Source organism: Cephus cinctus, unplaced genomic scaffold (assembly GCF_000341935.2).
Source record: "Cephus cinctus unplaced genomic scaffold, Ccin1 Ccin1_scaffold0307, whole genome shotgun sequence".
NCBI classification, from domain to species: Eukaryota; Metazoa; Arthropoda; class Insecta; order Hymenoptera; family Cephidae; genus Cephus; species Cephus cinctus.
In genome coordinates, this window is record NW_014333010.1 from 242844 (window position 1) to 267760 (window position 24917).

General features: G+C 38.5%; 7 protein-coding genes across 8 annotated transcripts; 2 read left to right on the forward strand and 5 right to left on the reverse strand.

The window, feature by feature from the left end:
* Positions 1-1791: 1791 nt before the first annotated feature.
* On the reverse strand, positions 1792-8183 carry LOC107266255 (ice-structuring glycoprotein). The gene is made up of 4 exons (XM_025083565.1): positions 8087-8183; positions 7313-7957; positions 3495-3659; positions 1792-3049 (listed from the first exon to the last, which is right to left on the reverse strand). The coding sequence occupies exons 1-4, from the start codon at positions 8096-8098 to the stop codon at positions 2207-2209; spliced, it is 1665 nt and encodes a 554-aa protein (XP_024939333.1). The 5' UTR covers positions 8099-8183; the 3' UTR covers positions 1792-2206.
* A 1961-nt stretch (positions 8184-10144) lies between these two features.
* LOC107266346 (cuticle protein 76) lies at positions 10145-11258 on the forward strand. 2 transcript variants are annotated; one of them, XM_015736737.2, is made up of 3 exons: positions 10145-10192; positions 10311-10626; positions 10855-11258. In XM_015736737.2, exons 1-3 carry the CDS (start codon positions 10184-10186, stop codon positions 11109-11111), a joined length of 582 nt encoding a protein of 193 aa, XP_015592223.1. In that variant the 5' UTR covers positions 10145-10183; the 3' UTR covers positions 11112-11258. The 2 variants fall into 2 exon arrangements, with proteins under 2 accessions (XP_015592223.1, XP_015592224.1); XM_015736738.2 differs by having other exon boundaries at positions 10311-10479.
* A 71-nt stretch (positions 11259-11329) lies between these two features.
* On the reverse strand, positions 11330-12229 carry LOC107266347 (cuticle protein 67-like). Its single transcript, XM_015736739.2, has 2 exons — positions 12105-12229; positions 11330-11847 (listed from the first exon to the last, which is right to left on the reverse strand). Exons 1-2 carry the CDS (start codon positions 12114-12116, stop codon positions 11410-11412), a joined length of 450 nt encoding a protein of 149 aa, XP_015592225.1. The 5' UTR covers positions 12117-12229; the 3' UTR covers positions 11330-11409.
* A 1940-nt stretch (positions 12230-14169) lies between these two features.
* LOC112494144 (cuticle protein 67-like) lies at positions 14170-15171 on the reverse strand. Its single transcript, XM_025083550.1, has 2 exons — positions 15104-15171; positions 14170-14687 (listed from the first exon to the last, which is right to left on the reverse strand). The coding sequence occupies exons 1-2, from the start codon at positions 15113-15115 to the stop codon at positions 14250-14252; spliced, it is 450 nt and encodes a 149-aa protein (XP_024939318.1). The 5' UTR covers positions 15116-15171; the 3' UTR covers positions 14170-14249.
* Positions 15172-16723: 1552 nt separating this feature from the next.
* Positions 16724-18143, reverse strand: LOC107266256 (pupal cuticle protein C1B-like). Its single transcript, XM_025083548.1, has 2 exons — positions 18038-18143; positions 16724-17612 (listed from the first exon to the last, which is right to left on the reverse strand). The coding sequence occupies exons 1-2, from the start codon at positions 18047-18049 to the stop codon at positions 16848-16850; spliced, it is 777 nt and encodes a 258-aa protein (XP_024939316.1). The 5' UTR covers positions 18050-18143; the 3' UTR covers positions 16724-16847.
* A 2007-nt stretch (positions 18144-20150) lies between these two features.
* On the forward strand, positions 20151-21382 carry LOC107266258 (cuticle protein 76-like). The gene is made up of 2 exons (XM_015736563.1): positions 20151-20257; positions 20548-21382. The coding sequence occupies exons 1-2, from the start codon at positions 20246-20248 to the stop codon at positions 21172-21174; spliced, it is 639 nt and encodes a 212-aa protein (XP_015592049.1). The 5' UTR covers positions 20151-20245; the 3' UTR covers positions 21175-21382.
* A 60-nt stretch (positions 21383-21442) lies between these two features.
* Positions 21443-24806, reverse strand: LOC107266259 (cuticle protein 76-like). Its single transcript, XM_015736564.2, has 2 exons — positions 24551-24806; positions 21443-22880 (listed from the first exon to the last, which is right to left on the reverse strand). Exons 1-2 carry the CDS (start codon positions 24608-24610, stop codon positions 22368-22370), a joined length of 573 nt encoding a protein of 190 aa, XP_015592050.1. The 5' UTR covers positions 24611-24806; the 3' UTR covers positions 21443-22367.
* Positions 24807-24917: the final 111 nt, after the last annotated feature.

Sequence of the window (24917 nt, forward strand, 5' to 3'; positions counted from 1 at the left end):
ATTCAATGTTTCGAATTTTCAGTATTTCTGTACAACTAATTTGTTTCTTATTATTCCTTTTTGGCTTTATGCCCTCATAGAGGCCCAAGTTCCAGGAAATCAATTGTCTTTACCAGGTTTTTGTAGGAATGCTTTTATCTTCATGTTTCGACGATAGACGTTTTTCAATAGTTCTTGAGAAGTTATATAGTTCCTGGTCTCGTTCTAAAGGTTGCTTTGGAAACCAGCGGTGAGTAACTGAGAACCTCTGCCCACCAAGCTACGCTTTCGTGTTCACGTTTAGCTCGGCTACGATGGGATACGCATTATCGACAGAGGCGATGATCGCAATATCCTGCTTCCAGACTCGCCGCTACGATTTAGCGCCATGATTTTGTTATCACCTAAAAGCATCTCCCTGCTCATCTCTGCTTTGAATATCTAGGTTTGTTTTCTCGTTCTCTATATCCAAACTATCTTGACCATCCTTTTTTTCAGCCATCTGGAAAAGAAGAAAAACCATCCTGTTTCATTATATGTACTGATACCATAATTTATACCCTCGAAACGTTAATCATGTAACCTCGAATGCTACAATGTAAATGATTACGTTCATTCCACAAATGAATCCAATAAGACCCTTCACTATTACGCGCGCCCATATTAATTTAAAATACTAAAAGGAATTCTCTGTTTCCATATGACGAAACGGACCTTATCATTACGTCAGTTAATGGATTTAGGATAATTCGTTTAGATGCATAATAGAAGATAATGACAACGCTCAACGTAACCAAGGTCCAATATATAGCAGAGAGAAGTCTGCGTAAGATTTTCGAATTTTATATAAAATAAAGTGCCGGATAGTGGACCTACCATTGAATTTCGTTCAACGGTCAGTTGGTCTAGAACGAATTCGGCAAAGTAGTCTGGGGTAAGTGACACGTGCGAATGAAGCTGTAAATCCTTACTTGCGACGTGTAAGAAAACATGAAGATATATATTTCCACGTGGGACAATTTCGAATACAAGAAACGAAGCGGGGACAGTGGCCCAACAAGGCCCGCGGGCCCAGTGAAAGTAAGTCAGGGGCAGGGTGTATCAACCACGCCCAACCATAACCTGTGAATTACACGTGTCTCTTTGCGTGCGCCACGTATACTTGTATTTGAGTCTCGCTTCTCGACTGTTACGAATTTCACAACATTGTCGATTCTCATCGCAATGAACCAAGATGGAATCTCGGAGGTTGAGAGGAATGAGTGCGTGTCGACCTAACTTTTTATTTTCTCATAAATCCTTTTAGACCTCAAGGTCATTTATTTTCCTCGTTTTGCAACGTCTCTGCTACACAATTCATTTGATGTGATTTATTTTTTTTAATTCGACTGTATGTATATTCGTACGTGATATTTTATTAGGCTCTTTTTATCTGTTACTAAATTTTAAAGAACTTCATTAATTCTTCGCACTTTTGCGGCAATGGTAAAGATATGTATATACAGATTCATATAACGGGTGGTCTTATTATTCCATTCTTGTGATCATATGGTTCATGCGCAATAATTATGTACGATTAATGAATTGTGGATGTGTTGATAATTTTTAAATAAAAAAAAAGAAAATGGTATCTCCATTTGGTATGTAAATTGTAAGAGGAATTAATGCGCAAATTATTTCAAAATGTGTAGTGAAATTATTTTGAAATATTAGCATGTAGCTTGATTTTGGGTGGTCGGTAACTCATTGACTACGCAAGGGAAATTGGGAACCATTTATAATTGGGCGTATTAATTTTTTGTGTAATTGATATATCAATGATCGTAATGATATATTGTAGCTTGAGCAATCGATTAACGGATTATTATTATCCGATTATATATATATATATATATAACGGTCATGATAACAGTGATAATAAATGTAAACAATTTGACATATCGTTACAGACAATATTATATTTTTATGTACACATAAATAGCATAATATCGTCGAAGACAAATATAAAATGTTTCATAGGACTTGGGCATGTACAGTGTTTTCAGAATTTATAGTATAAAAGGGCGAAAGAGTATTTTCAGATATACGATATAGAATAAAGTATCTCAGAAAATCCTGTTTAAGATTCCCTAAGCTAAATAGAAGTTCAGAAGATGAGTCGTGTGATCTGTATAATCTATGAGTGGAGTTCGTTATTGTTCAATGAATTCGAATTTCCCGCGTTGATTTACCAAGCGTACGAGGCACCGAGTCCGCTGAAGGTGGTGTGGGCGACAACGTTTGCGGGTCCGTAGCTTAGAGCAGGTCCGGCCTTCAGGACGGGTGCAGACGCAGCGTAACTGTAGACAGGGGCGGACTTGACGATGGGTGCAGATGCAGCGTAACTGTAGACAGGGGCGGACTTGACGATGGGTGCAGGTGCAGCGTAGCTGTAGACAGGGGCGGACTTGACGATGGGTGCAGATGCAGCGTAGCTGTAGACAGGGGCGGAATTGACGATGGGTGCAGATGCAGCGTAGCTGTAGACAGGGGCGGATTTAACGACGGGTGCAGATACAGCATAGTTCAAAGCGGGTGCAGCTGCGGCGTATCTCAGGGCAGGTGCGGCTGCGGCATAGCTCAGAGCGGGTGCGGGGGCAGAGTACGTCACATGGGCAGGTGCAGCTGCGTAAGCCAGAGCAGGGGCGAGGATCTTGCCATCGTTGGTGATGCGAGTGTCGTATTTGCGGACGCTAGAGAAGGCAGTGTCGACAGCCTTGCTGTAATGGGAGACAGCGGAATTTCCGTCCAAGGATCTAATGGTGCTCTGGTGGGAGGTGCCTACAGCTGGGGCATGGATAGCGTAGGGTGCAGGTGCGCCGTAACTGAGAGCGGGTGCGCCATAGCTGATGGCGGGTGCACCGTAGCTGAGTGCTGGGGCAGCAGCGGCGGCGTAGGTCACGTGGGCGGGAGCAGCTGCGGCGTAAGTCACATGAGACACGGCAGGGGCAGCACTGTAGGCCAAAGCAGGGGCGGCAGCCAAGAGATTTCCAGCCCTGGCGACTGCGAGGACTGCGCTGAGAGCTACGAACTGGAAATTATTTTTATATATTAATTAGATTCGTTAATCGATACAATAATTATTTATTCTATAGGTAATCCTATACACAGACAGTTTCTTCTTCGAACATCATTATATCATTTTAATTGATATATTAATCAATTTTTTATATTATTTTAATTAATTAAAAATATCTCACATCTACTGCCCCATTAATATATTCAAATTGAATCCTTTTTTTTTGTATAAAAAATCTCGCCCCGAATAAAAAATTGTCAAACAAAGATATTGCACATACCTTTAACATGCAACGTTAATGGTAAGCCCAATTAAATAAAATAATTTTGAAAAATCTCTTTTCGTCTTTATCAAAATTATAGATTTATCGCAACCACTACACAAAAGCATGATCAAAATATTTCATTTAAATGCAAAAAATGTCATTATACCCAATGCCCACTATGAATTCTTTTACCTTGAACATTTTTCCTAAATTTTTCTGGTTGATCTGCTCACGTCTACGAACACTGTAGATATGACAACTGCGAGGAGACGGCGCTTCCTTTTTATAGGTAAAAAGGTGCGATCCGTGTCCGGGCGTGGAGGGATGCCAATATTTCGTAATGGCCGTTCTTTTTGGCTGATCGTGAGCTCAGGCATCTCCTTGAGTCGCGGCAAAAGGAATGAGGAGAAAATAAAATCAGCCTCAAAGCAAAAGAGGCGGGCGCCGAAGGTCTGGGTTATTCTTAAAAGTAGATACACTTTAACGCAGTTCATTACGTATAACGATGGCATCAAGAGGTTTTTGTAAAGCCGCATTAACAATTCGCGTAATGGTCACTTTTAATAACGAGATCCGTCTTAAGGTCGCTCGAACTTTTTGTCGACTAGAATTCGCGTATGAAAATAATTTTATTTTTCGTCGCTTCCTTAATAATACAAATAGCTTTTAATTAAACTTACATTAATAATTATTAGTAAATATTAATTAATCAACATTTTACGCTCTACGAGTTCGTCTCGGCTCGAACTCGTCTGACCGTATATTCACTGCAACTACTGCGGGAGCATCTTCATTAGCGACCTAACCGCCTTGTCTGACCACGACGTTCTATTTCCACTTAAATCGATGCACCTGCAAAGCACAGTCACTGATAACTTGAAAAAATTGCTATTTGTTACGCGGTAGGTATGACGTCACTGGCCACTGTTCAACGAATAAATTATTATAAAATTTAAGATAATTAATTATAAAACTTTTTAACGTCCAGTAATAATATTTTTTATACAAATATATTTATTCAATCCGACTTGCTTAACCCTACGAGCCTAGCAATATTATTGATAGTTATGATAACACTCATAATTCACATAAAAATCGGGTATTAACCGTCTGGACCAAGTTATATCATTATCATCAGCTTTTTTCTTTGTTATCTTTCAAGCTACTTTCATCCAATTGAGAATTATGATAACACTCTCGACATAGTCCACGTAACGATCTGTCATTTGGCCAAATGTACGCATATTAATCTTATGATTTACATATAGGTATTATACGTGTCCATATATACCTATATATCTAACGAAGGTGCGACCGGACCTAAAGCCTCGCCCGCAATCAAGTAATCGCGTAAATGTTAAAAACGTCGAACGATCCACGATTCGAAAACTTTTACTTTTCGTTCGGAGCGACAGAAGAATCGCCGTCGGCGAAAATGTGTATTAACGATTGTCGCGCTATGAAGATTCGTAGAACGAATTAATATAATCGGTTCGTTAATAAAGTCTGGTTCATACGCCCACGGTTGAAAAAAGTTGACGATTTTTCAAGTTGGCTCTTTTCTTCTTTTCAGGCTGACTTTTATATTCCGTTTTTAAACTGTGTAATATCTAATTACGCCCGTGGAATGTGGTCATGAGTTATTCGTTAGCTGGTGACAATTTTTTTTTTCTAAATTATTCATTCATATTTCTTTACGAAAATGGCTGCCTCGTGCGATTTCTTATGGACTCCCTTGCGAAATTCATTGTAGAAGAAAACTGTGCTTCGTGTTTTTTTAATGGATCTTGGGGGGGGGGGGACTAATATACTCGACGATTCTATGAAGTGAATATGGATTAGTTCTTTTTTTGGGACACAAAAGTAGGCGTAGGGGAGAGTTTCAATGTGGCAAAAGACAAAGTGTCTTGTATCGATGGTTACCGCACATTGCGTAGGCACCTTAATACACGGATTAGCACTGAAGTGATATCATTTTAAAACTAGATGCATATATATATATATATATACATCATATATATACATATGAAAAAATGGTATAGCTTACAAAAATATGGGAAAGTAAAAAATTCAAAAATTTTTTTCGACTTCCTCCGAAAGAATTTTTTGTCAAAAAAAAATGTTTGACTTTACACCTTGGAAATGGAATTTTTTTTACGAAAGGATGCAGATGACACATATCTGATCGTTCGGCTGGGACGAAGGTAAAGAGAAGCCAATGATGAATTCGGTGAAGGTGATCGTCTGAAATAAGACCAAGCCCACGGAATTTCGCCATTCTACTCCGGTTTCGTTTGAGCGAAGACGCGAAAGAGGTAAAAAAAGTGACGAGGGAAAATGGAGGGACTTTTTACATGTACTGTACGTTAAACGTGAATGATCAGATTGAATGAAAATTGAGTCGATTATAAATGTGAAGAAATGGTTATTTTTTTTTATTTACTAGTACTTTATGGTTTGTAAAATGAATTTTATTTGAGGTTAATTTTCATGACGCTGTTTCTGCAATTTTAATTGTCATTGAAAAAGAATGATAAATCTTAGTCAAAAGTTTTTAGTCGACGAGAAAGATGTTATGTTGTCGCAGGTTTTGTTGCATAAGAGACGACTTGCAGGCAGAGAAAAAAATATATAACGGGTCGAGTGGCAGATTGGTCAAGCTGAGATTTAGCTTTGTGCCAAATGATCTAGATAGGCTGTAAGGTTTGCGCAATTTGCGAGATTACGTCGATTCTCTATTTGCATTTTACAAGCTATGCTCGCGACTCTGAACGAATTTATAGTCAGACCGGATGTTGCATTTTTTAAATGAAAGATTAGGTATATGATATATGTAATTACAGATTGTCTCGTACGACGAAATATAATTGTTTAATGATACTATTATTTTTTTACACAAAAATTGTGCAGGCATACAGAGACCTGATTGTCGATTGTTACGAGTTGACGTGAAATTCGTGTGAATCAATCGATTCGCATAAACCAGCACGAGATTGCGATAACGTGACGAATGTTGTAAATAAAAGGTTTTAATTTGTATTAAAAAATTGCCACGTGCAATCTTGTCTGATGAAGTGTATTCAGTCTTGTGTAAAATAAGGTCGAACATTTTTTTTTACCTGATCGATGGATAAGTAGTGATGATTATTATAATTTTTTGTAAACGAAAAATTAACTGGTGCATTTAATACCTTTTTTTTTATTTTTATCAAAGAAATTTCGATAATGTGTCTGAACATTATGCGAATGTCATGAAGATTTATAAATATTGAAAGAACAAATGATTTAATGTAATATTATAATATACTATATATAGTAATATATTGTTATTTTTTATTTATTCATAATAATAGTATAAAACATTTCATAATTTTCTAGATATAATTTAAATATTCGCGAGTAAAGTTTAATTTATCGAGCCTCGAGGCCCACGTGCTTTTTTGACAGTTGAAACGTCATTGCGTTGAATCTGTCAAAGAAATAAACTGAACTCGTGAACTGATTACAGGGAAGTACATATTGTAGAGTATTGATTATTGAGGAGGATTTAGATAACACCTGAGGTCGTAAAATAATATAGAAAGATAAAGGGTTTAATAATTTAATGTCTCATTATTTACACAATAAGGAGATAAATATGGAAAATTGTACAATGGATTTGACCACAATCCCCCGCATGTATGGTGCGTCTTTAAAAGATATTTTCTGCAGTGACTTTCTAAAGTACTGGTGTGATGGTATGAAAGTGACATGCAAAGAGAAAAGAGTAGGAAAAATCGAAATCTAAAAGTGGATTACAAAGAAAGTGTAATGTAGAGTAAAATTGTAGGATTGCATCGGGGTACTGATAACCTAGTCTTTGTATGCCGAGTCATTATCGAATCGTAGACCGAGGCGATTCGCTTCCCTAGGATGGTTTATCGACAGTCAAAATTTCTAGTGACTTGTTCAATATCACCAGAGTAGATGATACAAGGTGCCTAGGGATTTTTTTTATAATCACAAATTTACCAAGCATAGGAGGTTCCCAATCCAGAGAAGGTGGCATGGGCTACAACTGGGCCAGGTGCGCCGTAGGCAAGGGCTGCGGGTGCAGCATATGCGGCCTTAGCGTAGAGTTGTGCAGGTGCGGCTACCGCATGGCTAGCGTATGCAAGTGGTGCATGTGCGGCAATCGCATTGCCGGCATAGGCAAGAGGTGCGGGAGCGGCATAGGCGGCCTTAGCGTAGATCGGTGCAGATGCGGCATAGGTAAGAGGTGCAGGTGCGGCGTAGGAAATAGGTGCAGGTGCGCCGTAGGTGATTGGTGCGGGTGCAGCATACGCAGCCTTAATAACCGGGGCTGCAGCTGCGTATTGATATGCTGGTGCAGGTGCGGTATAACTCAAGGAGGAATAAATTCCAGGGTTGCTAACACGCACATCCGACTTGCTCACGCTGGAGTAGGGTGTGTCGATGGTTTTCGAGTAAGTTGAGATTTGTGCAAGATTTCCGGCGCTGCGCAGGATGTTTGATGATTGAGAAGTGATAGCTGCAGGTGCGGCATAGCCGATTGCTGGGGCGGCATAGCTGATAGCTGGTGCTCCGTAACTAAGTACTGATCCGCCGATTGATCCTGCACTTGCGGCGGACAGAGCAGCGCATAGAATGATGAACTAAAATTTGCCAACAAATTACCAAATTAAAATTTACACACACAAAGTTTCGAATTTTCAACCAAATCCAATACTAAATTCAGTAATTGAATAAAACATAACGTTGAGCCAAACCATCGATATTCTCACCTTGAATGCCATTTTTGGGGTAGATTCTCGGACGATGCTCCACTGCAGTTGTGAGACGACTGAAAGGGAATGATGTCTGAATCCTTTCGGAATCTTATTTTTATACCCTCCCAGTCCCAAAGCAAAAGGAAATATATATCCAAAGTGTAGCTCAACCCCCATTCTGAAAAGATCTCATTCTGCAGTGGATTCCTCTGGTACAGCATCAGAGGACATAAAGAGAGCATGAGATTGGTAGAAACGAAAGAGCGAGGGAGAAGAAAGAAGAGAGTCGAAAGAGAAAGAGGAAGTCCCTCCTCGTACCCGACACCCTCTCATCCACGCTTTTTTCCCCAATCTGGACCAAACAGACTCGCCTGATTTTTGCAATAATCCGGTTTCGCTTAGGCCACCTCTTTTTTTACATGATAATTTGTTTTCCTCTTATACAGGTATGGATTTAAAAAATCTGCTACAAAAATTTCGTACGACTGCATTCTTGAAAGTGCAAGTGCATGTATGACTGATTGCATGGAGAGTCGAGTAATTTTTTTTTTTTAAATCACATTGACGATTCTGAACAATTGATGAACATGACTGTTAAATTTTTCAAAATTTTTCATACGTAATTATCCTTTGCCAAAAAATGGCGTCCTCGCTGGGCTGGTTCGAGAGCAGCCGCCTACTGGTCAAAGATCGTGGAAGCTGACCCAAATAAGACCCCGAGATATACATATAATTTCGTATGGCTATACAGGTTCCTACTATACCGCTCACCTTCGTAAATTTATATGTGCAGACGATTACGTATGGGGAAATTGGACCACGCCCTCGGTTTGATGTAACATCAAACAGAGTCGCTTCGAGGTCCTTTCATCAAGTATCTTGTTTCAAGTCCGCTAAGGTTTTACTGAACTTCCATCTCAGTCTTACTTATAGTAAAATAAATTTGGCATTATTGAACGCAGACACAAAAATTAAATCATTAAAAATTTTTTTTATCGACGCAACACTGATTGTGCTAACCAATAATTTTATTAACGACCAGAATACAAATTTGATAATTCATATCAGCAATATTCATCTGATCGATACTAATTTGTAAGTTATGATAAAATTTATTTATGAATAAGGTAAAAATGTTAGGTTAGATTTTTTTAAATTTTAGGTTATTTCCGAAATTATTTAAAATGTCGATGTCATATATATGCTATTTTTTATCATCAACATTCTTGTACTTTTTTCAATGTCATATAATTACTACAGTAATCACGTTGAGTAACTGCAGCATAAAACTGTCTGTCACAAATTTGAGTTCTGTGACCTCGAATCGTATCTTTTTTTTTCCTAGTACACTAATAATAAATTAAGCCACAGATTGGATCGTCTTTCGGGTCGCGAAAACGACTCGCGTCTCTTTCGTTATCGCCGACTAAGCATCCTTATATATTCGTAATGGTGTCACGTGACCTGGCAAAGAGTAACAAGTAGGTATCCGATACAGTGCGTAACTTTATAGGCGAAGCCAAATAGAAAAATGTATTCGCAACACGAGAGCAGCTTGCGTCAGACAATAATGTTCACCTGAAACCAGCGCGCACGTTGACCTTATTGTGCAATTAGTGTAAATATTAGTCGGGACGAAAAATTTGAATAATTATTAATTACATGAACGATGGGAATATAGAAGATTATATTAATTTATTGTGAATCCTACCTTAATATGGTTGGGATGTAAAAAATACGCCATTAATTTAATAAGGTGCTGAAACGTTTACAATTTTTTTTTAAATTCTAATTTTTTTTATTTCTCTGCATGACAAATTGGCCCTTACAGGCAATGGCTGATCTTGCCCTATTTGTGATAAAAGCCATCAAGTGGCTAAGATTGATCTACGCGGTTTAACAGTATCAAATGCAACAGTCTGATGCAAGAGTTTGCATCAGGTGTGAATGTACTCCAGTCGTAGTCAAATGGATACTTGATATGAAATTTTTCGAAAAAAATGAACAAAGTGCAACGACCAGGTACCATAAGGATCGTGTATAAATACTGAGCGATAGTCGTCAAATGCATTCAATTCACTTGCAGCATTTGAAGAACCAGCAACGTCAAAGATGTTCAGGGTAAGCGATAGAAAAGATGGGAATAGTAAATTTTTAAATTGGAATTGACTTTTGTAAAAATGCTTTATAATTAAAAAATAATAATTGCTAATGAAAATAATTATAATTTTTCATTTAGTTGGTTTTGATTTGCGGTTGCTTGCTGGCCGTGGCCCAGGCTGGTGTTATTGGTGGAGGTCTGATAGCAACTGCACCTACGGCCGTTGCTATTCAACCTGCAGCTGCGGTTGCCCTGCCGACCGTTGCTACATCCTCTTCCAACATCATCCGAGGGATCGGTAACTTAGGTGCGATTTCGGCCTACTCGAAGAGCGTGGACACGGCGTTCAGTAGCGAAAGGAAAGCGGATGTGCGCGTTAACAATCCTGGAGTGACGAGAATCGTCACGGCTGCTACCGCACCTGCACTTGCAGTGACAAATACTGCTCTTGCAGGTAACACGGCGGCACTGGGGACGTTGATTTTGAAATATTTTTTGGCATTCTTATGTCGATCATCATGAAGAGTGTATCAGGCACTTTTTAATCATATTTAAAATCCAGATTGAGAATGTTTTTGCGAACACATGCAATCGCTAGCAGACTATTTGTACAACTTCCAATGTGCACTGGTTATCTGAAATACGGACTGTGTTATACGTATTGTAAATTTTCTATACGCAGGTCCTCTGACTACTGCTTTCGCTGGACAAGCCTTAGCCGGACCTGGACTTACAACTGCAACAGTAGCTGCTGCACCTGCAATCACAACTGGTCTTGCTGGACCTACGATTACAACAAATGCTATTGGTCTTAACGGTCTCGGGGTCAATGGTCTGGGTTTGAATGGTATCAGTGTAAATGGTGTCGGCCTCAACGGTGTCGGCCTCAATGGTGTCGCCCTCAACGGTTTAGGTCTGGGTACCATCAGAGTTTTGTAAGTCGCAACTGCAAGAGCGTGACGCATTTGTGTAACAGCAACGCAAACGAGTTACTCTACGCTTAACAGAATGGAATTTTGAAAACATGTCACAGAATGTAATAATCTAATATAAAATAAACGTATGACTATGGTGTCCAGAATATTACATATTTACAATCATACATTTTACCTGGTCCATATAAAACAGTTATGATCTCAAAAAAAAAACATGAAACATTGTTTTCAGAGTATTTATTCAATAAATAGCGTATTTGCACAAAAACTTTTCAAGGGGAATTCGAGGAGGTGGGTCTGATTTACCATCCGTAGGAGACACCGACGGGGCTGGAGTAGCTGACGTGGGAGACAGCGACAGCTGGGGAGTAACCGAGTCCACTGAGCCCGAGGTGAGAAGGAGCAACTGGTCCAGCTGAGTAGGCGAGGGGGGAACCATGTACAACTGGTGCATGTGCGTAGGCAAGAGGGGCGGCATGGGCAACTGGTGCATGTGCGTATGCGAGGGGTGCGGCGTGAGCGTAGACACCGGGGTTGCTGACACGGATGTCGGACTTGCTGCTGCTGGAGTAGGGGGTGGAGATGGTCTTAGTCTGGGTGGCGACCTGAGCGAGGTTTCCTGGGCTGCGCAGGATATTGTCGGAGGTGGCGGTCAAGGCGTGGGGCACAGCGTACTGTGCAACTGGGGCGCCGAGGTATCCGGCATTGGCTGCGGCCACAGCGCAGGCGAGGATGACGAACTACAAAAATTTGACAAATTTTCAATACCGTTCTCCTAAGAAATTTTGGCCGTTACTTTAACTCGAGATTTTATCGATGATCACAGATCATTCCGTTTCAATTAAACAATTATTACGTCCAATGATAACAAATCTTGGACAGAAAGAAATTGAAGTAAAAAAAAATGTTAATTATCCGTCAAAAGACAATTTCAAAATTTCACTCGACATTCTTGATCCATCCAAAGACACGGGACTTTACTCCAATATGAACCCACCTTGAGAGACATGGTTCCTTTTGTTGCTCACGGTTACTTGTGATGTCGTAGATTTTCAATCCCAAATCTTTTATACTCTGGATACTCCGTCCGAAGTGAAATAGTGGGGTCCGTTAAGCATCTGAAAACCTACCCCCACTCTAGAAACAGATTTAGACTTACTCAAATCGAAATGAGAGATCATACACTAGGGCCCAAAAGCTGATCCGGCTCCACCCGTACATCTAAAGGTCCCGTCTGACAGCCACTAAACTTGCCTCAGGGAACAAAAATCAGGCACTAATGCAACATCCAGTTACTGCTTTAAACTTTCGCTGTGATCGAATCCCAACACACGTAACGTGTAACAGTTTTTTCCGTCTAGGCTGATTCGCCAGTTTGGGACGACCTTGAAACGGATCGAACAATCTGGATGATCTGCAAAAGGTCGGCCTTTCATTGCTGATCTTGATGGCTGCTTTCGGGGATGCATAATACATTGTGCGTACTTAATATAAAATGTACTAACTTCTCGTTTTCATTAATTATTTCAATTTTTGTTAATAATTAAAAAAAATTGTATAACTTATTATTGCTTAGACCATCAATTTTTTTAAATTCAAACAATTTTTTTCATATAGCATATGTTACATCAATTTTCATTAATTATTTTTTATATTCACGTTTCATTTATCAGCAGCTACACAAGTAACCTGATAGAGCTGTAATCGAAACGTTTCTCGAATGATCTGGAACGGGTCGTGTGTGTTCGATCGAATTTTTTTTATCTTGAGCAATCGGTGCGCGGGAGAAATTTATTTTTGATACGTCTTATCTTCGATCTTAAACATCGAATCCACGATACTTTCACTGTCGCTATTATAATTTTAACATATTACGTATTACGAGTGCATAATAGTTAAATATGCACCGTAACACTGGATATGTAACAATATAGGTACTATCAATGCCCATAGAATACAGTTTAATCGTGAATATATTTAACGCATAAATAATCTTACAAATTTATAACTGAAAGTCTAATAATAATTTAAGATCAAAAATAATCTGAAAAATAATCTTTTTTATGATTCTTATGGTAAATTTCATTATTATTATTTAGTGTAAAGGCTTACGCGACCGTTACTATCGCGTTTTCTCTTCTTGGCGCGAAATTCAAATCTTGTATTCTTGACAGGTACAGAAATTCTCAACGCGTTAATTGTGACAGGCAGAATAATCATATCTGATAGTGATTATAAGTCGAACCTTACGTATTTAATTAATTAAAAACAATCAGATTTTGTTATGCCTTTCGAACGCATGGGAACTTGACCAATTTCATGGATACGAATAGGAATTTCATAACTATTCGTGTCATGTATGTATAACAAGCTAAGTATATACATATATGGATATATATAGATTAAGAATTAAATACATATGTATATATGATTATTTGATTATATGATTATATGATTATATAATTATATGATTATTCAAGACTAATATATTCAAACGAAATTTAGTGGATCATATAGATATAAAATGTACGAATTGATTTCAATTTTTATTTGAGCCCAAATTTGGTCCAGTTGGTTTCTCAGTGACAGTAATAAAAAAATGTTAATAAATCCATATAAAGACGAAACGTGTTTTCTCCACGAGTTAAATTACTCGAGGGTCACGCTACTGTTCTCTGCATCTCTCACTCCGATAGTTATAACAGAAAAGTCCTTGATCCAGTAATCTTGAAAGTAGATGCTTACATATAATATCCATTACGAACGGTTTGAATTTTTTGGCAAGGGCCGCAGGCGATATTTTATTTACGCTTATAAAATTGGTGAAATTACAAGAAACGGTGAATAATACTTGACAGCTGGTATCATTAAGATAATTTAATCAATGAAAGAGGAATTGATCGTAATTATCTCCGTGTAATGCTAATATGTAATTTTTCTACGAGTAAAATACTTTGGAGGCCTTCTTTCCGTATCTTTCACATGTACAAGAGTCCCTTTTAGACCTCAGACTTTATTCAAACATCAGATGTAAAAATTAAATTTAGATGAAGACAAACAAATTATTTTCAGAGTATTTATTCAATAAATAGTGTATTTGCACAAAAATTTTTCAAGGGGAATTCGAGGAGGTGGGTCTGATTTACCATCCGTAGGAGACACCGACGGGGCTGGAGTAGCTGACGTGGGAGACAGCGACAGCTGGGGAGTAACCGAGTCCACTGAGCCCGAGGTGAGAAGGAGCAACTGGTCCAGCTGAGTAGGCGAGGGGGGAACCATGTACAACTGGTGCATGTGCGTAGGCAAGAGGGGCGGCATGGGCAACTGGTGCATGTGCGTATGCGAGGGGTGCGGCGTGAGCGTAGACACCGGGGTTGCTGACACGGATGTCGGACTTGCTGCTGCTGGAATAGGGGGTGGAGATGGTCTTAGTCTGGGTGGCGACCTGAGCGAGGTTTCCTGGGCTGCGCAGGATATTGTCGGAGGTGGCGGTCAGGGCGTGGGGCACAGCGTACTGTGCAACTGGGGCGCCGAGGTATCCGGCATTGGCTGCAGCCAGAGCGCAGGCGAGGATGATGAACTAAAATTGTATAATTATTCTTTAATTAATTCTCCTATAATTAACATACAATTAATTAGCCTACGACTACCATACAATTACGTTATCATACCTATGTTTATATTATAAATATGCTAACAATTACGAATCTTATATTGAAATACCCTGACTTCCATTTAATTCCCTAACGATAATCAAATTCTTTAAATTGATCATGGATAACGATCACACTTTTTCCTGTTATCTCATTGATCAAAAACAGTATTATCCAGAATTCTAATCACTTCGATCTTTGGAATTACGCTTTCGGACAGTTTTACGAGAAAAATAATTTATTTAATCCCAATATTTTCCGCACTACGTTTACGTTGGGTCACGGCGATCAATTTTAGGCTACAGTCGTTTGCAGAGTATCACCACTTATTATTAAAACACACCTTAGCTGCCATTGTTGGGTTTGTGTGTTTTTCGTTTCTTCACTGAACTGCGAATGTCGCCTATCGTTATTTCGGGCCACTTTTATACCCACGAATTTTGGGGTTGCTAAATAAAAATCCTACCACCACCATGTCGTGTTGTTCGAAGAAGGAAGGGAGAAAATTTTCAATCTGGTGGGATTAGATATCTCAGTACCTTCACTGTCTCCCTCGTATGGTCCATGTATTATCGTAGCAGGATATCTGCGATCGAGGCTACACAGCTACAGATATTAATTATGCCTTAGGCGATTGGGACACGATTCACTTTCCTTATTTGTAACTTTGACGTTTTTCTCTTCATCTTTATCGCTCCTCGTCTTTCTTCTCGTTCTGAAATCGTTCTGTCACTTTACTCGATTCATCGTTCGAAATTGCATCCGACAGTCCCACTCACAATGACAATAGCCAAAGTGATGTACAACATTTATACAGGTAAATAGGAATATATTTTGATATGTCAAAATGCAGTATACGAAATGTCAATTTTTCATTTAGATTCAAATGGTTTTAATTCTTCTGTCTCTATACCGAATTTATTGTGCAAAATTTTATTGGACGATCCTAATCGCTAGTAATGATTCACTATCACAACAGTACCTATATGGTATAAAATGTAACCCTATATGGATATTTTGATAATCCAAAGTCCAAGTTTCAATCTGATTTGTTCCTAAAGAAACGTGACATTTCTGAAAAAATTTATTTGCGACAATTGGGATACGCTTATTATCGATGATCGGTCACAGAGAGTGTTCGAATTATATTACCAACAGAATGTCAAGAGAGTTAAGGATCGCGACCTAGTTCTCAATCGGCCATGTTGCTCGAGCATTATTTACCTTCCACAGTTTGGTACTACTGATATAATTAAATTGTGTATGAAATTGTTCCTGAAACTAGCTTTGAGACACAGGGACGTGTAGAGTTGAAATGTATTTTGTCTTTGGTAAAAGAAAGAATTAATCGATTCAACATCAGGGTTGATTTTATAATTTTGGTCTTTGTTAGAAAAAGTTTTCATTTGAATATGGTAGATTGAAATTTTTCTAACATTTTTTTTTCATAATTTTCAGTAACAATACGCAATTGTGTTAATAATAATAAAAAATGATCCACTTAAAAAAATTTTGAGAATAAACATGGTAATGGAAAAATAAAATTACAATTGAATTGGTTAAATAGCTATGGTGTTATTTGTGACATATTGTTTTTTATAAATAATAAATGAATTCTAAAATGCCACAGAAATTTGATACGCTACTGAATTGACGTAAGGCATTGACTCAAAATCGAGATCCATTAGAGATTTAATTCAATGCTCCGGATAACCTAGTGCTTTTTTTTTCAACTGGCACCAATTTATCCGCTTGACTGACTTTGTTTGATTTTCACTTTAAAAAAAATTGAACAGAACGATTATTGATTTTTTTTCACTCTAATAAACATTCGGAATAACCGTATAGTTTATTTTTAACTTAAGTTTTCTGATTTTGGTAAAATGTAGTATGGGCTATGAGATGAATTCCCATGCCATAGATATGTAAGAAAAGAAAAGGGAAGCAAAGTGTAACAACACAATATACATTAAACAATTTATTATCGAGCTTAATCTATTTAGTAGAAAGATCTATATACACTAAAACTATCACATAATCTCCTTCATGAAAGTTAGAGGACTGTAGTCTTCAAGGCCTTTCACTAATTACCAAGCATAATTAATGTGATCATTAATGTTGGAGTAGGTTAAATGCGCCACCTCGTTGGCAGGAGAGAAGGTGATCTTGTACACGGGCTGATGAGCAGCAACAGGTGCGGCATGAGCATAGCCTGCATGTGCGCTGGGTGCAGCGTATGCAGGTGCAGAGTAGGCAACAGGAGCCGCATGTGCGTATGCGGTCTTAGAGAGCACAGGGCCAGGGGCAGACGTGTAAACTTGAGCTTGAGCAGAGTGGGCTGCAGGTGCGGCATAGGTTATGCCAGGTGATGCATAACTGGCGGAAGGTGCGGCGTACTGAACACCAGCTGGTGCGGCGTACTGTACAGTTGCTGGTGCGGCGTACTGTACATGTGAAGGTGCAGCATATTGCGCAACTGCAGGTGCGGGGGCAGAATAGTGTGACACTGCAGGTGCAGGGGCGGAATAGTGTGCAACTGCAGGTGCCGCATAGTGGGATACTGCAGGTGGGGCGTAGTGTGGCACAGCAGGTGCGGCGTACTGACTAATCGCATGTGCACCATGAAGAACGGGAGCGGGACTTGCGTAGATCGGAGATGCAGTTGCGTAGACTGCAGGATTGCTCACGCGGACTTCACTTTTGCTGCTGCTGGAGTAAGGTGTTTCGATATTTTTCGATTGTGTGGACACTTGTGCGTAATTTCCAGGACTGCGATAAGTATTATCAGAAGTTGACGTAATTGCCAATCCTGCATTTGCTACTGCCAGGGCGGCGCACAAAACACTGATCAACTAAAATAAGATGAAAATAATTTTTTTAACATAAACTTCCTATAAATTGACAAAAAAAAACATATCAATCGTCTACAATATTATCGTACAATTTTATACTGAAATAACTTCAATATGGTTTTTGCAATTTTTCACTAATTTTACAGTTATCTACATTCCCCAAAATTCCTCGTACCTCGCGAATGCAAGAAAAATTATTTTTACATCACCGTTACATCACTTTCAACTTCTGTTAGATAAAAATTTGTTAAAATCGCCAAAAAATTACCCACCCGAATTTTGCCAAGAAAATTCGTAAAACCACGTAAAAAATAAAAAAAAATAATAAAAAACCCCAATAAAACGAAAACTTGAATTTCAACCCAAAATAAAAATTGAACTAGTGAAAATATAGTTAAACGTTAAATAAAAAAATATCAACGTACCTGAAAGGCCATGACTCTTGTCTCGAATCTCAGGTAGGAAAGAGAAGTGATAGGTCGAGTGATCCGTACTGATGTCTCGTTCGGTGTGAGGACCCCTTATATATATCGGTATGAGACTTTCTTCAGGCTGCTTCGTTCGGCTCCTTCTCCTTACCGTAAAAACTTTCCCCGCCCTACGCGAACGCATCTCATTTTGTTTCACTGAGATCCTGAACGATATACCATATGCCCAATGTGTTCACTATGTATATATATATATATATATATATATATATATATATATACACTGACGTCGGAAAGTTTCCGGTCGAGGCCTATAACTACACCCAAACCGTTTTGCGCAAGTTTTTCTCGAGCAGCATTCAACTAATTCGTATTTAAGATTTGTCAACAGAACAACGTACCTCGCTCCTCTGGGTTCTGTACGACTCAAAATATACCTCAAAAGTTTATGCATTTTATTTGAATTTTTTCCCAACTTCTATCCTTGTCCGAAAACTTTTGGACGACACTGTATATTACACCTCTCTGTACGCCGTGCAAATTACACAGATTGATTCACGCCTATCGTACGACCTTGTCTTTAAATTTGTTTTCTATTAATTCCTATGATAGAAACAACTTCAGGTGATACGATAACCCTGAATAGAATAAAATATTAGACAAAATTATTTATTGTCGTTTTAGGGAAAATCGTAAATATTGAATCATGCCAATATAATGCTTGGATATGATGTAAGTTTTAGTTACAGTAGATCTTGAAGTTCAACTCTGATATCGAATATCGACTCAAATGAACTTCCTGTAGACAAACAAGACTGTGACAATTGACTATCGATTTCAATTGATAAGATCGATTTATTACGACACACCTTTGTTACAGCCGACATGGTGTACATTGATACTAATAAGTATCGGATAAGCTATATCGATATATATCGGATATAATCGTGAGCTGTCATCGACTCTCGCAATTGCATTACTAATCGAATGCTAATAAGATTTTGTGAAACTTGCTAGGGAATATCGAAAAATGAAGTGAATTTAAATTACGTCAAAATTATGTATATTAAGATTATGGTGTACGTTCACGGTGAACAAATTTTATATACTGTTAAATTACAAAAAAAAATTGAAAATCAAAAATCGATCAAATTTATCAATTATTCGTATCTACACGTTGAATTCAATCTATCTATAAACCTATTGCTAATGACTAATTCACTCTCGTGAATAAGAGGGGTGGTGCCCCGAAAAAAAAAAACAAGAAGAGGATCGAGAATATCGAAAAAGTTATATGCGCACGATGACGTGAGAATCGATAAAAATCAATCGATCGTTCCATAGTTCAATCGATCAGTCACTACCGCAACAAATGATCCAAGCGCTAGAAATATCAAAGCCCGAAGGGTAATTGCGAAGAATATTGGTCAAACAGATGTGGGCCAGCAGGATGTCGCCTAAGGAATTCACATTGGCCGAGAAAGGGTTTTGCGTCACGATAAAAAAATAAATAAAAAATAGTAAAGTTAGGCCGTTTCAAAATGTATGAAATAAAATATAAATAAACTAGGAAAAATAGTGATAAAAGAATTAAGTATGAGATTTAATAGGATGGGGAGTTCCGCGTACAAAATTTCGTGTCTGACCCCGACCCGGCCCCCTTGGATCGATTCACGAATATAACGCAAAGTTGCGTAAGGTAACGCATGCAATTACTGCGGCAATTTCGTTTGCCGCAAAGGCCTTTGAAATTCACGTCGAGAGGTGAGCGAGCATGATAGGTATATCGGGGAACTGCGCATGCGCTAAAAAAAGGGACGCGCATCGTCTGGCGGCCATCTTTAATGAGTGGCACGGACCAGAAACAATGCTGCCCCCGTATATCTGTAGCTAATCTTTTCTACGTACGACCGCAACCCGGATGAGTCAGGTGCGAATTCGCGGATAATGCCGGTTACCGCTGTGATGTTGATGCAATGAGGAGAGGGTGGGCGATTCTTTGGCGCGGCTTGAGGCCTCGCCCCAGGGGTCCTATAGACCCCAAACGACGGAGAAAGCCCCTCATTTTTTTAGGCCCCAGTTGCCATAACACCGCCATCATGGTTTGCGGGTCTATATATGGTCTACAAATTTTCTGACTGACACGCAGATTCGCATTAGCTTATTCAGCTGACAGACTACTCTGACAGGATCCTATTCGACGCCATGGCCGCTAAGGTAATTCAGAAGTAATAATTTTTTCGTGTGGGGTAGATACTCAATTTTGAGTATTTAGAGATGGATTGTTAACTCCGTCTTTGTTTTATGGGAAATATGTAGTAATTTCAATAATGGCATATGTCATTGAGGCGGACGTATTGATAGATACAAATTACAAGTAGGATATATCCTACGTTAAGTGATTATTGAGTGGGGAATGTAGAATAAGATTTGATAATGTTATGGAAGGATTGTTTAAATAAATGTAAATCTTTTAATTTTATTGGGTTTCTGGTTATATTTTTCAGCTCTTCATCTTCGCTGTAGCTATCGCAGCTGTTAATGCTGGATACTTGGGCTCTCCATCCGCCCACTATGTAACTGGCCAAGTGCAAGTGCAACCTCATGTGTATACTTCCACTTCTGACAACATCCTGCGTAGTCATGGAAACCTGGCACAGATTGCTACCCAGTCGAAGACCATTGAAGCTCCTCACTCCAGCGTGAGCAAGAGTGACATCCGTGTGAGCAACCCTGGAGTATATTCCCATGCTGTGCCTGTTGGTTACGCTGCACCTGCACCACATGGAGCCCTGTTTGCTCCTGGTGCATCTGGTTATCCTCACGCCCCAGCAAATTATGCCGCTGCACCCGTCAGTTATGGCCATGCAGCTGCACCTGCCAGTTACGCCCCAGCAACGGCAACCTACTCCCACGCTCCTGCTGCATATGCACATGCTCCTGTTACTGCTAGCTACGCCCCCGCCATTGCTAGCCACGCCCCAGTTGTTGCTAGCCACGCCCCAGTTGTTGCTAACTACGCCCACGCACCAGCTGCTCACCAATCACTGCTCGGTGTTGCTTATTCTCCCGCAAGCGAAGTTGCTCATCTGTCTTACTCCAACGTGAATGATCATTTCAATTACGCCTGGTAAATGAGAATATGTCTGTGATAATTGCAGCAACATTCTCAAGCGGTTTTAATATCAATCGAAAGACGCATGAGAATTTGCATATACTGATACAGTATTATTTTTTCAAGAGTGACCACAACGTTTTAAATTAATACCCACTTTTGTACATACATAGATGATAACACTTTTTTCTTGAAAAGGGAATAATAAAGAATTTCGTATGAGGAAATGGAAATATTTATTGTGAATCCAAACATACAGAAGGATAATTCATTGTATGATATTGCGATACTCTAAAAAGTTATTCAAATTTTAATTTATTGCTTCCTTCTAAGCATTCAATCAATTGTACTACGATTTTCTCATTTTCAAATAGCGAAAATCAGCTACGAAACAATACCGGAGGGCCTAATTAATTTTTTAATCTTTACTTTCATCTCTGAAACAGGAACACTGAGTCGCATTTCGCTACCTTCGGCCTGCGGAGCAGAAATGCCTTCGGGCAATGTCGGATGATAAAATGCTGACATTTGTACGTAAGGCTACGACGCAATCACTTTATTGAAAAGAATGGGGAAAAAACGGTATTTGGTAAAATCCTGGAAACACCGTTGTCCTAATGTTTGGTAAACTTAAATAGAATACTAGAGAAAAACACATTTGAATGATGCAAAAGTTTAATGACAAATTTAGCATAATTGATAAAGGCATACAATTCAATAATAAGTACAAAACTAGATTATATATTTGTCATTGTATGTGATAATAAGCAAAAATGGATAGAACTAAAATGAAAGTAAAAGTTTTTAATATATGAATTTATTTATGAATAAGATGACTCAGATGATTTCATGTAGAATAAAATTTAAATTCATGCATACCCAAGTAACGTTTCAATTATAAGACTATCGTGACATTTTTCAAACTGATTTATTAAAATTCGCACTGTCCAGTAAATTCGCAATGCATGCTGTCCAAATCCAATGAATGCCATTTCTAAACTAATTTCAACAAGACGCATATATCGATAACTTTAATATCAATTGTCTCATAGAGTAGCACATGCATACAATTTTTAAAAAAATAAAAAAATTCACTCAAACAAATCTCACCCATCATCTAATTATTTTTTAGCGAGGTTACAAATAAAAATTTTTTTTAAATACCGCCTCCAAGTAATTCAGTTCCAAAAGGAAATATGATGCTTCACGGAATTACCATCTGTAATTCAGTCCCAGAGGAAGTGCAGGGACCACGTGAGAAACTGCAGTTGCAGGTGAATAAGTCATCCCCAGTAATCCGTGATTGTAAACAGGCACATGTGTAGAAATTCCATTAGTTGGTCCATGAACGTAAATTTGTGCGTGAGCAGCCATATTTTTCCGTACATTGGCATAAACGGGGGAGTAAGTTGGCGCATGCGCACTAACGGCTACTGGCATATGAATGTAAGATGGGGTCTGCGCGCTCATGTAACCCGAATCGACGGTACGGAAATCCGATTTCTTCGCTATGGAAAACGGCGTGTCGACTGTCCTCATATATGTAGAGAAACTACCAAGATTTCCGTAATTTCTGACAATGTCCGAGTGTTGTGCCGCAATAGTTGGTGCTGCTATCGAATGCCCATAATGCGGATAATAAGACGGATTACTGTAGGTTATGGCAGCAGGAGCGTGGCCTAAGTGTCCGTTAACCACAGTGAGTATTGCTGTCAGCGCTAAGTACTACAACACACGAGATTCCAGGGCAGATGAGTACAATAATATAGTTTATTATTTGATAATGAAATCAGTATTTCATCGCGAAACAGTTGTGGTATTAAAACTTTCGTATAATTCTGATAGAGTTGAGGAACAATTTTGTATCTGCTTGCATTACAAAAGGAATAATCTTTTATATGTCAAATCATAATCAATGCAATGCAACGCGTTCATTGATGTCGAGTATATGTAAAAATTACTCTATCCTCTCTGATTTTATACGTAGCTATACTAACAGTCGAGATTGAACTTCTTGTGAATGTTGACAGGATTATGGATGATGTTTACGTATAGATTATTGATTTCATGCCGATTTTTCTATATTATCCAATTGTGTAATTAGCATGTAGCACTCTTGTTAGTTGTTATATAGTATAAAGGCATTATGCTTCGCTAATGGATCGACGTATGTATCTATGCTTTTACGGTTAGCCAAGTTTCCGCCTAAGGCGCCGCCCAGCGGCTACTTAATAAATCATTGACAATTTTGTTTACACGCCGTCTTGTCTCCCAACATGTAGAAATACGCATGCAGATTTTGTTAATCTGTATAATCAATACGTTGATAATATTTTATTTCTATAAATTGAAGGAAATTATTAAATATAATTATTCCCACGGATAAATCTAATCTCATTTCAATTTCTCGCTGTCGCCGGTACCTTATTCAACGTGCAAAATTATTCAGTGATATTTGTCGTGGCAATTTTTTAAATCGTTCGGATACGCGATTGCGCAAACCTACGTAATATGATAATGACGAGACGCAAAGTAATTGTCACCCGTGTTTTACTTTCGAGGTTTCTCTCTTCCTTCCTGCCTTGGGCTAAACAATGGAAATAGTGCCAGACATAAAACTTATTGGACTCTCGACAATGGTCCTTCCTCGTTGTGCAAAATTTATCTTTATTTATCAGTTTATTGTTTTTTGCCGTCGCGTCTCTTCCACTACTCCTCTATCGATCTAGCAACTTATTGCTAACGCACCGATCAGAATTTCGATTTGAATCGATAATAGACTCACTTTCTCCGTCAAAGTCGTATTTATCGTCGACTTTAATCGATGGTAGAAAATGTCGATTGACTTTTTTATGATTATTTGGATTAATTACTCGAAATATTGTTCTCACGATTTTATATTCCCTCTGAGTTACTCAATAACTATAGCAGAGATAAAATTTTAAAAAACTTTTCCAGCATGGAAATCAAATTAGCCTGACAATATATGCCTGAGAAAAACAAAGATACAAAAATATTTTAATAAACCGTTTAGGTGGACCAAAAAAATAAAAAATGTCATTAACGCTTAAAACATCAAGATACTTTTTAATTAACAGTGTACCATAGTTCCCACTGTGATTCAGTAATAAAAAAAGTGAATAATAAAGACTATGAATATTTTTTCCTTTTTTTCCTCTTATCCTTTTAATAACCCAACAGTTTCTAATTAACGTCCTGAAAAGCTGTCCCAAATACCTGTCGTTTCATTACTCACAATCGAAAGAAGGTTAAAAACGTATCTCCGCACCAAATAAAAAAAAAAGTTTCCAAATCAGAAGAAATAAAAATTAAGTTACCACCCCTCAATGAATTTCAGCATGTCAACCAACTATCAAAAAATGACATATGCAAACCTTCAACATGGTGGATTCTTTCGTGAAGGAGCGTCTGGATCGATTGGCAAATAATTCCATGGACAAAGACGTCTTTTATCTGGCAACAAGGATGCACGTGCGACGTTCGTAAAACAAAGACGCCTTTGTTCTGAGCAGACTGAAGGATTAGCAACAGCCGGAGTCAAGAAGACGTAGAGGACAAAGAAAATATATGAAATTATGAAAAGGACAAAATCGAAATGCTTTTAAATCTCAGACTTGCTGTATCCTGTAAGCTGTGCAGCTGCAGTATTTATACTGTAAACAACAAATGCACGTGCACTTATAAATAGCAAACCAACCGGTGCATTTAGATGCATAGAGCATGGAGGGGCTCAATAGAGTT

Coding starts and splice junctions, on each gene's coding strand:
- LOC107266255 (XM_025083565.1), bottom strand. Junction 3,660..7,312: donor TGGGAACCTCCTATGCTTGG/TAAATTTGTGAT, acceptor GCTCACGATCAG/CCAAAAAGAACGGCCATTAC. Junction 3,050..3,494: donor ATTTAGGAAAAATGTTCAAG/GTAAAAGAATTC, acceptor AATAATTTCCAG/TTCGTAGCTCTCAGCGCAGT.
- LOC107266346 (XM_015736737.2), top strand. Junction 10,627..10,854: donor GACAAATACTGCTCTTGCAG/GTAACACGGCGG, acceptor TTCTATACGCAG/GTCCTCTGACTACTGCTTTC.
- LOC107266259 (XM_015736564.2), bottom strand. CDS start 24,610: ATGGAATTATTTGCCAATCGATCCAGACGCTCCTTCACGAAAGAATCC. Junction 22,881..24,550: donor AAGAATCCACCATGTTGAAG/GTTTGCATATGT, acceptor CGTGTGTTGTAG/TACTTAGCGCTGACAGCAAT.